Genomic DNA, 13677 nt, shown 5'->3' with positions numbered 1-13677 from the left:
ATATTGGCGAGAACACAATTTTACAGTTTCGACGGGAAAACGCAATTCTCCGATTTTACGGTTTTGGCGGGAAAACGCAATTTTTCTGCCAAAATCGTGATTTTATTATATTGGCGAAAAACACAATTTTACAGTTTTGGTGAGAAAACACAATTCTCCGTTTTGGCGGGAAAAAACAATTTTACGATTCTACCGTTTTGGCGGGAAAAAACAATTTCAGAATTTTTCCGCCAAAATCGTGATTTTATTGTATTGGTAAGAAAAACACAATTTTACCGTTTTGTCGGAAAAATGCAAAATGCAAAAACACAATTCTTTAAAATCATGATTTTTAATTTATCAATAATAAAATGGGTTATACATGGGCTTGCCCATATGGACATGATTTTTATTGGTCATGGACATTTTTCGGACCATTGTCCATTATGGACCGTCCAACTTGGCCCATAGAAAAAACTGTCCATACGAACACGCCCAATGGTCCCTGGACGGACCATTTGACAGCTATAGACATAGTCCAAAAGTAAAGTAACAAAACTAGGGTCTTGAGAAGGGCTTATAAAAGAGGAGATTTTAGAGCATACCAAAAACAATTCAGCTTTATCTAATTCTTTTTTTTTTCTTTTTTGGAAACCATTTCTTTGACCAAAATAAAATTGTAAAATTTTCAGTATTCTATTTCTTTGTCCCAACCGAACATGCTTCGTCACGACTCGGGATAGAGGAGAAGTTGTCACATGACACATGTTACCTACATAGAGGCCACGTATTCAATTCTCTTGCATCGCTCAGTATTCTTATCTATATGAAATGTAAAAAGGATGAGCTAGTGAGATAAAAAAAAGGAAGAGAAAACAAAAAATGGCAGACACAGGCAAAGGAAGTGCAAGCGCTAGCTGCAACGATCGTTGTGGCTGCCCTTCTCCATGTCCCGGTGGCGAATCTTGCAGGTTAGTTTTTTATATATATGATCCATAAAATTGATATTATGTGATCTTAAAAACGTTGTTCCATTCCATGAAGGTGCAAGATGATGAGCGAAGCATCTGGTGGGGATCAAGAGCACAACACGTGTCCATGTGGGGAGCACTGTGGCTGTAACCCTTGCAACTGCCCCAAGACTCAAACTCAAACCTCTGCTAAGGGTTGCACTTGTGGTGAGGGCTGCACCTGTGCCACTTGCGCTGCTTAGACATCCTTAACTATGGTTATACCATACTTGTATAATAGGTACTACTAGCTAGTCGATCTGAAATAAAGCTGCACAACAAAATATATGTATCGTATGCTCTGCTTCTTGTGTTTCCTTTTTATGAATCACCGAGAGTTTGTAAATCCTTATAACTTCAAGCCTTCAAGGTCTTGCACCAATACAATCCACTATGTATAGAACAATTCTCTTTTTTTTTTTACTCTATTCTAGAGTAAAATATAGAATAAGATTAGAGAGAATATTACTCTATAATAAAGTTTAGAGGAAAAAATAGAGTTGTAGATATATACTTTTAGCCTTAGGTTAAACTTTTAACCAATATATAGGGTACGTACCCTTACATTTCCCCAACGAATGTACTATCCAATTGATTTTGTCCTTAATGAAATCATTGTGAGAAGAAAGTGTCTAAATGTTGTGTGTTGGATTTTTTAGTAAGATGTTATGTATCTGTTTTGGGACGTATGTTTTTCTTTGATCTATCATGCTTCATGACCTAAATTTGAAAGATATTTTATGCTTAATTGACCTGTTTATTGGCATTAGATGTGCATATTACATGTTCAATAAAGCTCATAAGGTAGAAGAAGATGCATACTGCATCACAGGAGCATCCATGTGCTCGACAAACAATGATTCGACATACTCTGTGAATTTTCCTCTGGGCCGAGTGTACCCGTCACCGGATCTGTAAGTAACATCGATCATTTTCCCACAATTAAGGGCCCGAGATAGGATTTCGCGAGGCACTCCTTTATTTATCTTCAAGAACTCCGAGTTCACCGACTTCTCGAGGTCTCTAACTATTTTATGAAACTCCTTATATGTTTCCTCTTCGGTAGTTCCATATTCCTTCATATAATAGTTGACTACGTTTGCGAGAAAACCTCGACCAATGTCATCCTGTTTCATACCATTCATATTTACGTAGCCAAAAGAATAATTTTGAAACAATATGAGTCGTATATATGTACCTTGAAGCCTCCCATGTCATTCATCAGACGACCTTTTGTTGCCAAATCGTGAACGAGTTTTGGTCTAGATTTTAGCCACTCATAACCGTGTTCCCTAGCCTTCGGTCCTAACCCGAGAAGTCCCAATGCTATAGTTGCATACATTGTGACCGCTACGCCCCCAACCTCCAAATACTCTTCAACTGTTGGCACTTTTTCTGCCGCTGCCCACTCGGCAAAGTTAAGGTGGGTTCGCTGGAGTATCGTGAACTGCATTATTAGGAGCACATGCGAATTTAAATGAATATTCTGTTTCTGCTATCATATTATCAAAAGATTCGTGAGTTAATAATGGCAATGGGCCGATTTTGAATGTTCTGTAAAAAGTTTCCGAGTCATAAAATGTTATAAATGGAATGTAGAATAACATGTAATTTTACATAAATTAGTTTCCATTAATAGAATGTTATACATTTTTAAAATAGATATGTTGTTATTTGTTTTGCCAATATAAGATGTTATTATATCAATAACACTATTATGTATTACCTCGGCTAATGCACCATCGACATTGAAGCTTAGTCCTTCTTCACTCTTCCCCGCTCGTTCACAATCTTCAAAAACATCCAAAGTAAACTTGAAGACGGTTTTCAGATAATCTGGCAGACTCTCCCCAAGTTCTGGATCCCATCTGCACGTACATACTATTGGATATTGGTCTATTGAATGGTTTAAGTAAAACCAGAAATTTATTGTAATTACATTAAGTAAACCAGAACCCTCTCCTATATAAAATCATAAATAGGTTCCAAAGGTAATCAACATATATTGTGAGAGAAATAACAGATTTTATTCTACTTCTTCTTTTCATTGAAGTTCTCTCAAAGACTAACACATACGAAGATGATAAGTCATTAATTAAGCTTACGTATTATATGTATAGCATATTACCTTTCGACACAATCAAGAAGCTTTGCAACCTCAGGAACAGAACCATATCTGTCGCACGTATCATCGACAACGGTCAAGAGTACCAATAACTTAGCCAACATGATTCTGCCAAATGAATATTGTGGCTCGAAATAATAAATCACTGCATATAAATGGCACTCCACCATTCTGTCTCTAAAGTAAGGTGGGAGCTTAGATAAAAGATCTTGATCATTCCACCATCTGCAAAACATATATTAGAGCGGCCGATTGTAATTAATCCATGAAAACATTGTTAGAAGCGACTGATACAGTAAGTAGTCTACTTGGTGAGAATTTTCAGCTCGTGAATCCAATGGAGTTGAAGGAACTTGAAATTGAGCTTGGCGAACTCGAGTAGGACTTTGTTGTGAACATCTTCTTGTTTATAGAAGGAAATGTATTCGCTTGCGAATAATATTTCAGCATTGTGGTGCTGAGGCATGTAAAGCTCATTTTGTATAAGCCTTGAGATATGAGGCGGGCACGTTCCACCTGCTAAACACTCCAAGTGACTCGACGAGAAACTCATCGCTTCGTCCAAAATATCTTCAGTGCTTGTACCCAATTGTGCGGCTTCATACAAACTTAGCAGACCTTTGACATCTTTTGTATGACATTCTTCAAACTTTCCATCCTCCCCTTTAAATCTCCTAAACATATCTGTTTACAAAATAGACCATTATTTAAAGGAGACAAGTAGTATAGAATACATCAATAAGAAGCCTAGCTTGATACAATGATACTCCTTACCGGAAGACAAGTTATATCCATATGTCCTGAAACCCAAAACATGACCGAAACCGTGGACAAGTCATTTTCACCGGCCATAGTGGTCTCTATATTTTCGAAGCCGTGTTTCAGATTATCATCTATCTCATCCTCGAAGTGGTATGCCATACCAAGTGCAACCAGCAAATATATTATAAGAATTCTCTCCTTTGTCTCCTCCACGTCTTGTGAATACATAAGCATCTTCCTTATTGTAGACTTTAGTGCGTTCATCTCTATTGTAAGCATATCCATATCCTATAAGAATCCAGCTTGTTAATATAATATCTCCTGCACCAATCCTATATATATATGTGTGTAATGAACTCACTGAGACATTGAAGGGAAGACGAAGGAAATGATCACCCCAGTCCGAACGTGGAAACTTGTTAAACGTACGCTGACTTTCAACAAGGTCACAATCCGTAGTCTTCACACATACCGGCTTTGTAGGCTTACGAGCAAATGATGTCAGTGGAAAGCGAGAGAGTTTGCTCACCACATTCGGAGAAAGAAGAGAGACTTGAGTTCCATATTTTGGTCCAAAAAATGTCAAGGTTTTCATGGTATAAACTTTGTTGCTAGTGGATCACGTCAAAAGTTTGGCTAAAATGTCGATAGAATCGAAGGTATTTATAGACATACATGATCAAAGATTCATGAACGACTTAGAGCATGTGACCACAGGTTTGTTTTTGCTTTAGACCTTATCTGTCAAATTGTTCATACCGTGTTAGGATTAATATATCTTAATTACGTTACATGTGTGTGGCGCTGATTAGTAACTCTTTTTTTTTTGGTAGGAAGTGGGAACGCTGATTAAGTAACTTGGTTAATGTGCATATGATTTTCTTTTAAATCTTAAATTAACTAATTACAAACAAGTGTATAATTACAAGAGAATGAAAATCCGCACTAAATTTGAAAACCGAATCTTATTTAAAGAAAAATTATTTATACTTATATGTCAAATCCACGGTTTTTACTTGTATTTGAAATTAATTTATTTTTCTACTATTCTTATTTTCAAACATTTTAACTAATACTATTACTACCCTTCTTTCCAAACACCTTGACTCTTATAATTATCTTTCTTTCCAGACATTATGAATTTCATAAACTAGTCTTATTATTCAAAATTAAATATTTCATTCAAATAGTATAGCTTCAATATAAGATTTAATTATAATGAATGTACTGTAATTTTTAAGTGGATATTAGATAATATAAACATATATTCATTTTATATAGTATAAACCATAAATCTATATCTCTAAATTTATGAATAACATAAATGATACTTTATTTGTATAATATAAATCAATAAATATTTAAAATATAATATATAATTTATATACTAAAATTTTGGGCTGTTGCATGATATTTATATAACAATATCTTAATTTAAAATATTTTAATGCCAACAAAATTTGGTTTTGACATCTCGGGATTATAATGAAAACAATAAGTTTCTTTTAAATTATTTTTTTCTATAAAAAAATTTGTTCTAATTATTCATAACAAACACCAACTATCTATATATACATTAACAATGGCTGCCATTAACTTTTAATTATTGATTTTTTTCCAGCAATAAATTGATTAACAAACTAAAAATATTCCAAATATATTCAGCAACTATTTAAAACAAAAAATGTTTGACAAACAAAAATATAATTGCAATCCCTTAAAATGAGCAAAACCCACCTAAATACATTCTTTATCTATCCAATAAATCTTTTTTCTCCAAAATTTGAACTAGATTTTGGCAACTATTTTAAACAAATATTTGTTTTGACAAACCAAAATACAATTGCAATCCCGTAAAATATTTATTTTAATTATATATTTAAATTTGTAGTGTACCGCGGTTTTTTTTACGGGACGGATTTGGCGAGACGGGTTTGGTAGGACGTTACTTAATAACAATTGTAAACTATAAAATAAAAATAAATAGATTTAATTTGCAAACTTTTTTATATACTAATTTAAAAAATAAGTTGTTTCCGCGGTATATCGCGGGTTAAAATCTAGTAGTTCTTAAAATTTGCAATAAACACAGAAGTTGATCTGAGTTTAGCGTTGTGTTTACAACATATTATAATACCAAACAAAATCACTATATATTTTGTAATCGTACAAAAACAAAAGATTTCTCATAAAATTAAATATATATATGTTTGTTTTATATGTCCTTATCTTTTGCTGAGTTAATTTGGTTTAAGTATTTCTTTTCACCATTATAAATAAGTTTTTAAATAACTATGAATTATACCTTAATGATTTCTGTTAGTTTTCTTACAGTGAATTATTATCTGTATTTAAATACACAAATTTCAAATCGTTATATATCTACTTAACACATCTCCTTAGTCTAACCAAGGTTCAAATTTTTCTATGGAGTAATTTCTCTACTTGTACCATCACATACATCTTCTCTGTCAGATATTGTTTGCTTGTGTATAATGTGTTGGTTGCCGTTAAATAAAGGCATTCATTCATTTCTAGAGTGATAGTACGGAGAAACCAAGCCAACATAGTATCCCCTATGGCTAAGCTTATAAGAGATTAAAAGACAAGTATCATATGGAGCATACACCTTTTAATGATATGTCTCTATTTGTAATGAATTAGTTGATAGCTTTGTTTGCTTCTTCTTTATAGAATTCCATTATGTAAACGAACCCATGCAACAATGCTTTGTTCTTTCTTTCTTTTTTTTGGTTAAACAATGCATTTATTGCATGTGCATGAATTCTTCCATATGGCATCTCATGAAACATTTGTCTCTAACACTCTCATAAGCTAAGATAACTCATAGGGAACGTGGCAACAAAGATTCTCTGCCGGATGATTCTACATTAAAAGAAAAAAAGATTCTCGGTAATTTTACATTAAAGAAAAAAGATTCCCTGTAATTTTAGGAGAACAATGTAAAAGAATGATTCAATTTTTTAAAATATATGAAAAAACTCCAATTATAATTTTTATCTGATTCACTAATTTTTTTAATCGAACCAAATAGCGGGTTCTTAAATTGGAGTTTAAAAACAAAAAATGATTAAGAGATTAAAATTTTAACGATAACTCACAAACCATTCTTTGGAACCAAATAGTGGGTTCTTAACTCAAAAACCGTTGATTCCAAAGAATGGCCGTTCAACGAAGGTTGTTGATAATATCGTTATTCACGAAGAATACCGATAAACAACGAAGAGGTGAGATCAAAACGGTACTGAAAAAAAGAACCCAAAGTTCTAATCAATTCATTAATTAAAAAAAAAAAGATGATCGCTGCCTAATCTTTTTGACCACACAAAAAAAAAAGAATATAAGACTCCGACGTCGACAAAAAATCAATGATGATCCTTGTCTAACTTGCGTAAATAAGTAAAATGATTGAAAAAGCATAATCCAGAAGCATAATTCACCTTGTTAGAAGCATAATCCACCTTGTTGGAAGTAATCCACCTTGTTAGCAGTAATCCACCTAGTTAGAAGCATAATCCACCTTGTTAGAAGTAATCAAGGTGGATTGAAAAAGCATAATCCACCTTGTTAGAAGCATAATCCACCTTGTTAGAAGTAATCCACATTGTCTAACTAGTGACGCAAGAAAAGTAAAACGATTGAAAAAGCATAATCCACCTTGTTAGAAGATTTGTATTTGTAATTGTATTTGATTCCACTGTACGTAATTGAGCAAATAACATTGCTTTCAACAATTATTTCTCATACACAAAATTGAGTAATCGCCATTTCCCTTTTTTTTTTTTTTTTAACCACAAAACTGAAACATGTATGGTGGTTAGAAGTTATAGCTTAGTTTATAACGTAAGCTAGAGCTCAAATTTTGGCGTTGTCATGGAATTCACCCCATACGTCACTAAAGTTATGTTCACGTCTCATGCAAATGAAATTAAACAAGTGTTGAATTGAAACATGCATGGGGTACTTTAACAAAAAAATCATGCATGGGGGTTAGAAGTTATAGCTTAGTTTATAACGTAAGCGAGAGTTCACGTGGAGCATGATGATGAAAACAAGATGTTCACATTTTGGTGTTGCCATGAAAATGATGACATTATCCCCACCCGTCACTGAAGATCTGTTCACGTCTCATGTAATATATCAACATTAAGAATAAATTTGGATCCTCCAGCACAAGTAGCATAACCAGCTATACAAGATATTTGAGTACAAGAATTCAGCTAAGTTATGAAAATTAGCAATATAAAACAAAGAAATGAGAGGTTAAATTGAGAATCTTAAGGCGTGACTCTCGGTAGATTCCTGCGAGAAGAATTTGGGTGAAATTAATTTCGGCGTGATTATCTCTGGTGTCCTGCGAGTAGAGATGGTAATGAAACTTTTTTTTTTTATTTTTTTTATTTTTTTTTTTTTGTAATGTAACTTCACATGAATCCCAACCAATTTTTGCCAAAATTTTAAAGTAACCGATGATTTGGTTGTTTACAAAATTGATGTACGTACACGATTTGTGACTGTACAAACTGATATCATCGTATGTTCACCCATTTTAGCTATCCTTTTCTAGTGTTTTAAGAGGTATTTGGAATGATTTCAAAATTAAAAGGATAATTTTTGAGTATTTTCAGTGTCAAGAAGCTTTTACAGGTTTTACTGTTTTAGTATAAAAATGGTTCAAAAAATGACAAAAATTTGTTTAAAGACAGTTTTGGAGTTTCCTAAGTTTCACATCCGTTGAAAATCTTGCCGAGCGTCAAATCAAGAGATTTTGGAGGCAGTGAAAATTTGGAAGAGTCAATATCTGTAGCAAAGTTGAATCAGATTCATACGATAAACTTGTGATTTTTAATGCCCGATTGAAGGAAGAACTGTCATGTGACCTGTCACGAACCACCTCCTGGGACCGGGAACAGCTAACGTGACTGGTGTGAAGCTTACCCGTGGGACCGTTCATAGCCCTCGTGGCCGGTTCAGAAGATTTCGTCTCTACAACTTACCAAAATTCTAAGTTTTTAATGTTAAAAAACTCTAAACTGACTTTTTGGACTCCAAGACTTATAAATACTCATTCTAAAACCTTAAAAATGGTGTGCTTTCACTGTGTCTCCAAGAGCCTCCGAAGTTTTAAAGCAGCCACGACAAAATCAGCCTCTTATTCGTCCTTGAAGCCTTGAAGATCACCAAAACACTCTTGTGTTTTTTTTATCGTTTGTTGCTTTCATTCATAAGAGAGAACTCTTAACTTTTTTTAATTTTCAAGTTTCTCCCTCCCAACTTTTTTTAAAATTTTTAAGTTTTTTATCGTTTAAGCTCTCAACTTTGTGAACGGAAGAGCTTAAAAATTGTAAAGGCCACTACAAAATTTACGAGTTCATGTTCCAAACAAAACTTTGAGTCTTGACTTGAATGTGTTCAAAAATCCACTAAGAAAGGTAGCTCAAACTCGACTCATCATGGTTTCTTCATCTGTAGGTGATCTATTGTTAGGATTTACATGATTAACTTGTACTATAACTTATTATACATCATAAGGTAATTTATTCACTAAACTGTGTCCTAACCAGATACAAATGAATATATCTTCCTTACCCAACAAAAATTAAGCTGGGAGTGATTTATGAGCTTATTGAATTTGAAATCAAGCCACATATGACTTTCTATTTGGGATAATAATATCCCACCAGAAGTTGAGCATAATCTTAAGACCATCTCCATTGGTTATAAAAATAGAAGATCTTTAAATATAAAATAACAATAAAAAGAATTTAAAGAACCAAGAAGAGATGAATGTCTTTCCAAAGACACTTAATACCTTTTAAGACTTAGTTTTAAGACACTCAAAAGAGTGTTCCACTTTCACCAATGAGGATGCTTTAAGTGGCATATACAAGATATAGACCAATCCATTCATTACCAAATAGTTTTGAGTTAAAAATTCATATATTGTAATATAGTATCAGAGCTCGATCTATATATGTTCACCAGATTCAAAACCGGTCCGATCCAATAGTTGGTATGTCGACCCATGCTTAAACATATAGATATCAACAACTAAAAAAAACTACCTGTAAAAGACGTATTAGGGATCCAACATAAAAAATTGAACATGAACTTAAATATAATTTGCAAATTGCTTCTGGGTTGAAACCGATATTCTAATAATGTAAAGGGAAAATCGCTTATACTTGAATCACTTAATTAAATGACGTCTCTAGGATTTTTTTTTCCTCAAATTGATTGAAGATTATAAAAGGACAGTTATGTATTCTCTTTGGTTTACAAACGGTTATGGTTAATCATATTAGGGTTTGTTTTGCTTGAATTTTGTTTTGATTTAAATTAGGTTAACTGAATTTTGTTTATTTTTACAGTTTTGTATTTTCTTTTGATACCAACAAAAAAAAAATGTGTCGTACTTGTGGTTCAGGAAAGACAATTATTCTAAAAGAACCCATGAGTATTATGTGAACTCATGTAAAGGGTACATGTATTTTTTTTAATTAATTTTCCAAAAGACAAAGAAAGGAGAGTTAAACTTCAAGCAAAAGCATCAAGAATCTCATGGACAATGGGACGAGCTTTACACATGGCTAGCAACGGTGTCGTAGGACGCATCAAGACCACAGTTTTGTCTTCACTATTGTCAACATATTCTTGTCCAATTCTCTGCCATTCGAAACACTGAACCATCGATCCAAGAGTCAAGCTCACTACCCGATGAGCTAGGCCATACCCGGGACAGGCTCGTCGTCCCATCCCAAACGACAACAACTTTTGATTTAGCTTTTCATTTTTGAACCTCTCTGGCTTGAACATTTCTGGGTCTTCCCATATAGACGGGTCTCTATGCATGGACCATATGTTCACCAATAACATCGAACCACGTGGAACATCATATCCTGCCAACATGCAATCCTCTGACGTACTATGTGGAACATTTGTTGGAGCTGCCGGGTGAAGACGTAAGGTCTCCAACACAATCCATTGGAGATAAGGCAGATTTTTAGTATCAGCTTCATCCATTAACCGGTCAAAACCGATTTTCGTATCGATTTCGGTCCTAGCTTTCTTTAATACTTCTGGATGGTTCAACACATTCAGCATCGCCCATTCTAAAGTCCATGCTATTGTTTCAGATCCAGCAATTATCATTACCTGTAAATTCAAAATCAAAATCAATAATTCGCCAACATAAAGTTTGATTATTGTTCTTACATATAGACTATCTATATGGATTCCTTAATACTTACAATTATAATTCCTTTAAGAGTGACATCTGTATAGTAATCAGGCTGAGATTCTTGGAGAGAAAGCAAGTGATCTATCATAGTGGTACCCTTTTCTTTATCCGCACGTTTCTCATCCACAAGACTCTGCAAAAACTTATCGATACGAATCGCTAAATTCTTGACGCGTTTCTCAAAATTTGTGAACCAACGCATGATTGGTAAATAGTCGGCTGCATTCCCGGCGCCAGCGCTGGTCACAATCTCGTCCATCAGATGTCTCACTTGCTGCGCAACTTCGTCTTGCTCTGTGCCCTCACCATAAAATCGTTTCCCGGCTACCATTCTAAAAACGTTATTGATAGTCAACTCAAAAAGCAAATGTCTCATCTCCACCTTCGCAAACCCCTGATTTTATAATAACATAAAAAATGAATTATTCTCAAATTTACATTTTCATACTTCTCAATCTTTTTTTTGGGTTTTGTGCAAAACAAAAAACCTCAAAATCATCTATTTTTACAATTTTACTCTATACGTCTAAAAATACGAAATAATCAGATGAAATCCAAAATAATACGCAATATAGCTCATTATTGTAATTTTACATATATTGTAAACGTTTTTCCGATCACATACATTTGTTTTTAAAAATTCTGAAGATATAGTTAAACTCCTCATCTCGAAAGCTTCGATTTGATATATTAATACCAAAATTTTAAAATTTAACAATAGCAAAAAAGGATTTCATATGATTATTTTGTATTTTTTGGATGTAAAGGCTAAAATTGAAAAAATGAACGACTTTGAGTTTTTTTTGCATGAAACCCTTATATTTATTAAGACTGTATATAAAAAGAAAATTTCTCCTTTCGGAGTAATTTACCATGTGCATATACACATTGCCGGGGTTAGGGTTTAGGTTATAGATATTTAGATAATGTAAAGATATGTAGAAGCTCACAAACATGTCTCGAGTTTTTGGAGAGACGTAGTAGCAACTGACGGATCTCATCCTTACGGACAGATAAGAAGCCGTTGAGCTTATGTGATGCGAAGATCTCCAGGGTAGCAATGCGGCGCAAGTTTCGCCAGTGGTCACCATAAGGCGCACTAGTCATAGTGGTGGAGTTGTACTCAATATGTTTCCCGAGAATTAACTCTGGCCTATTGGCGAAAACAATGTCGTTTTTTGTAAAACATTCTTCAGCGATGGAGTATGAAGAGACTACAACCGTGAGACGGTTTCCGAGGCGGAGGCAGAAAATTGGGGCGCCACCTAAGGATTGAGAGAAAGAGAGGAATGTGCGGTGAAGCGGGAGTTTCAGGAGGTGAAGGTGTCCAATCAACGGCAGGGGCCTAGCCGGACTTGGTGGTAGGTTAAACTTGCTAAGCCGTTTACCAAACAAAAGTTTAACAGAAATGAAAAGGAAGAAGGCGAGAGATAAAAGTAGGAAATAGGTTTCCATATTTAGATCTAAGAATTTGTAAATGTGTTGAATTGAAACATGCATGGGGGGTTAGAAGTTATAGCTTAGTTTATAACGTAAGCGCGAGAGTTCAAATTTTGGTATTGTCATGGAGTTTATCCCACCCGTTACTAAAGATATATTCACGTCCCATGCAATTAAACACGTGTAATATATATCAAACATTATTAATAAATTCAGATTGGCCAGCACAAGTAGCATAGAGCTATTCAAGATCTTTGAGTTCAAGAATTCAGCTAAGTTAGGAAAATAGGCAACACAAAAAAAATGAGAGGTCAAAATGTGCGGGGTAAAATAATGATTAAATAAATACATTGTAGTTAACTACAAATTTATTGTATCATCACTATTCAGAATCCGAAACTTGTTTCGTAACAAAAAACATGTACTATATTTTATTATTTTATTGAAGCAGAGATTTTTAGTATCAGAGTTAGTTTTACCCGTAAATTGATTGAAAAACAACAAAGTGCATTCCTTAATTGCATATGTTATCAATTTAAATGTGATCTCTTTTTTATTTTTATTATTTGTGTGAGATATGTATAAATAATACTAATAGAAAATCTGTTAATATTCTAGTAAATGTTAGACAATGAATGAAATAGATTACAAATCTCTACGAACACAACATGTCAGCATGACATTTTCATTAATAACATATAAGAGTAAGTTTTTATTAAGAATGTTTCTCAATTAATATATAAAGGATAATATATATATAAGGAATAATAATAATCACATGACAAAATCTCTTAAAATTTTAACACAATGTTTTTTTATTAAATATCATTAGAAAATTGTACTCAATATACACTCTTTTTAACTAATTTGAAACAAGTTCACACTTCTGTATTATATAAAATTTTAGTTAATAAGATAACTTTGCAGCTGGCTGTTGACATAATTATGCTAGAAATTGGTAAGAACATGATTTCTTGCCACAACAATTTTACAAGAATATAGAAAATCATAATTTTAAATCTGTTGACCATTATATATTGGGTTAGCAAATCATAATGATATATTACAAAAATCTCACTTAATATTGTTGAAGAACAATT

At 33.4% G+C, this 13677-nt stretch overlaps 3 protein-coding genes across 5 annotated transcripts; 1 reads left to right on the top strand and 2 right to left on the bottom strand.

Annotated features, from left to right (window-relative positions):
• Positions 1-839: 839 nt before the first annotated feature.
• On the top strand, positions 840-1507 carry AtMT4b (Plant EC metallothionein-like protein, family 15; the record flags this gene model as incomplete). 2 transcript variants are annotated; one of them, NM_127888.2, is made up of 2 exons in its annotated part: positions 840-950; positions 1024-1507. In NM_127888.2, 2 exons carry the CDS (start codon positions 862-864, stop codon positions 1190-1192), a joined length of 258 nt encoding a protein of 85 aa, NP_179905.1. In that variant the 3' UTR covers positions 1193-1507. The 2 variants fall into 2 exon arrangements, with proteins under 2 accessions (NP_179905.1, NP_973520.1); NM_201791.1 differs by having other exon boundaries at positions 862-954; positions 1031-1332.
• Positions 1508-1756: 249 nt separating this feature from the next.
• AT2G23230 (Terpenoid cyclases/Protein prenyltransferases superfamily protein) lies at positions 1757-5006 on the bottom strand (the record flags this gene model as incomplete). 2 transcript variants are annotated; one of them, NM_001335842.1, is made up of 7 exons in its annotated part: positions 4238-5006; positions 3882-4164; positions 3423-3798; positions 3118-3339; positions 2716-2857; positions 2188-2436; positions 1757-2116 (listed from the first exon to the last, which is right to left on the bottom strand). In NM_001335842.1, exons 1-7 carry the CDS (start codon positions 4469-4471, stop codon positions 1787-1789), a joined length of 1836 nt encoding a protein of 611 aa, NP_001324583.1. In that variant the 5' UTR covers positions 4472-5006. The 2 variants fall into 2 exon arrangements, with proteins under 2 accessions (NP_001324583.1, NP_179904.3); NM_127887.4 differs by having other exon boundaries at positions 1787-2116; positions 2188-2421.
• A 5428-nt stretch (positions 5007-10434) lies between these two features.
• CYP81D6 (cytochrome P450, family 81, subfamily D, polypeptide 6) lies at positions 10435-12637 on the bottom strand (the record flags this gene model as incomplete). The annotated part of the gene is made up of 3 exons (NM_127886.1): positions 10435-11052; positions 11148-11531; positions 12092-12637. 3 exons carry the CDS (start codon positions 12635-12637, stop codon positions 10435-10437), a joined length of 1548 nt encoding a protein of 515 aa, NP_179903.1.
• Between the last annotated feature and the right edge of the window lie 1040 nt (positions 12638-13677).

This window comes from Arabidopsis thaliana, chromosome 2 (assembly GCF_000001735.4).
Source record: "Arabidopsis thaliana chromosome 2, partial sequence".
Lineage (NCBI taxonomy): Eukaryota > Viridiplantae > Streptophyta > Magnoliopsida > Brassicales > Brassicaceae > Arabidopsis > Arabidopsis thaliana.
This window is presented reverse-complemented; position numbering and strand designations above follow the sequence as displayed.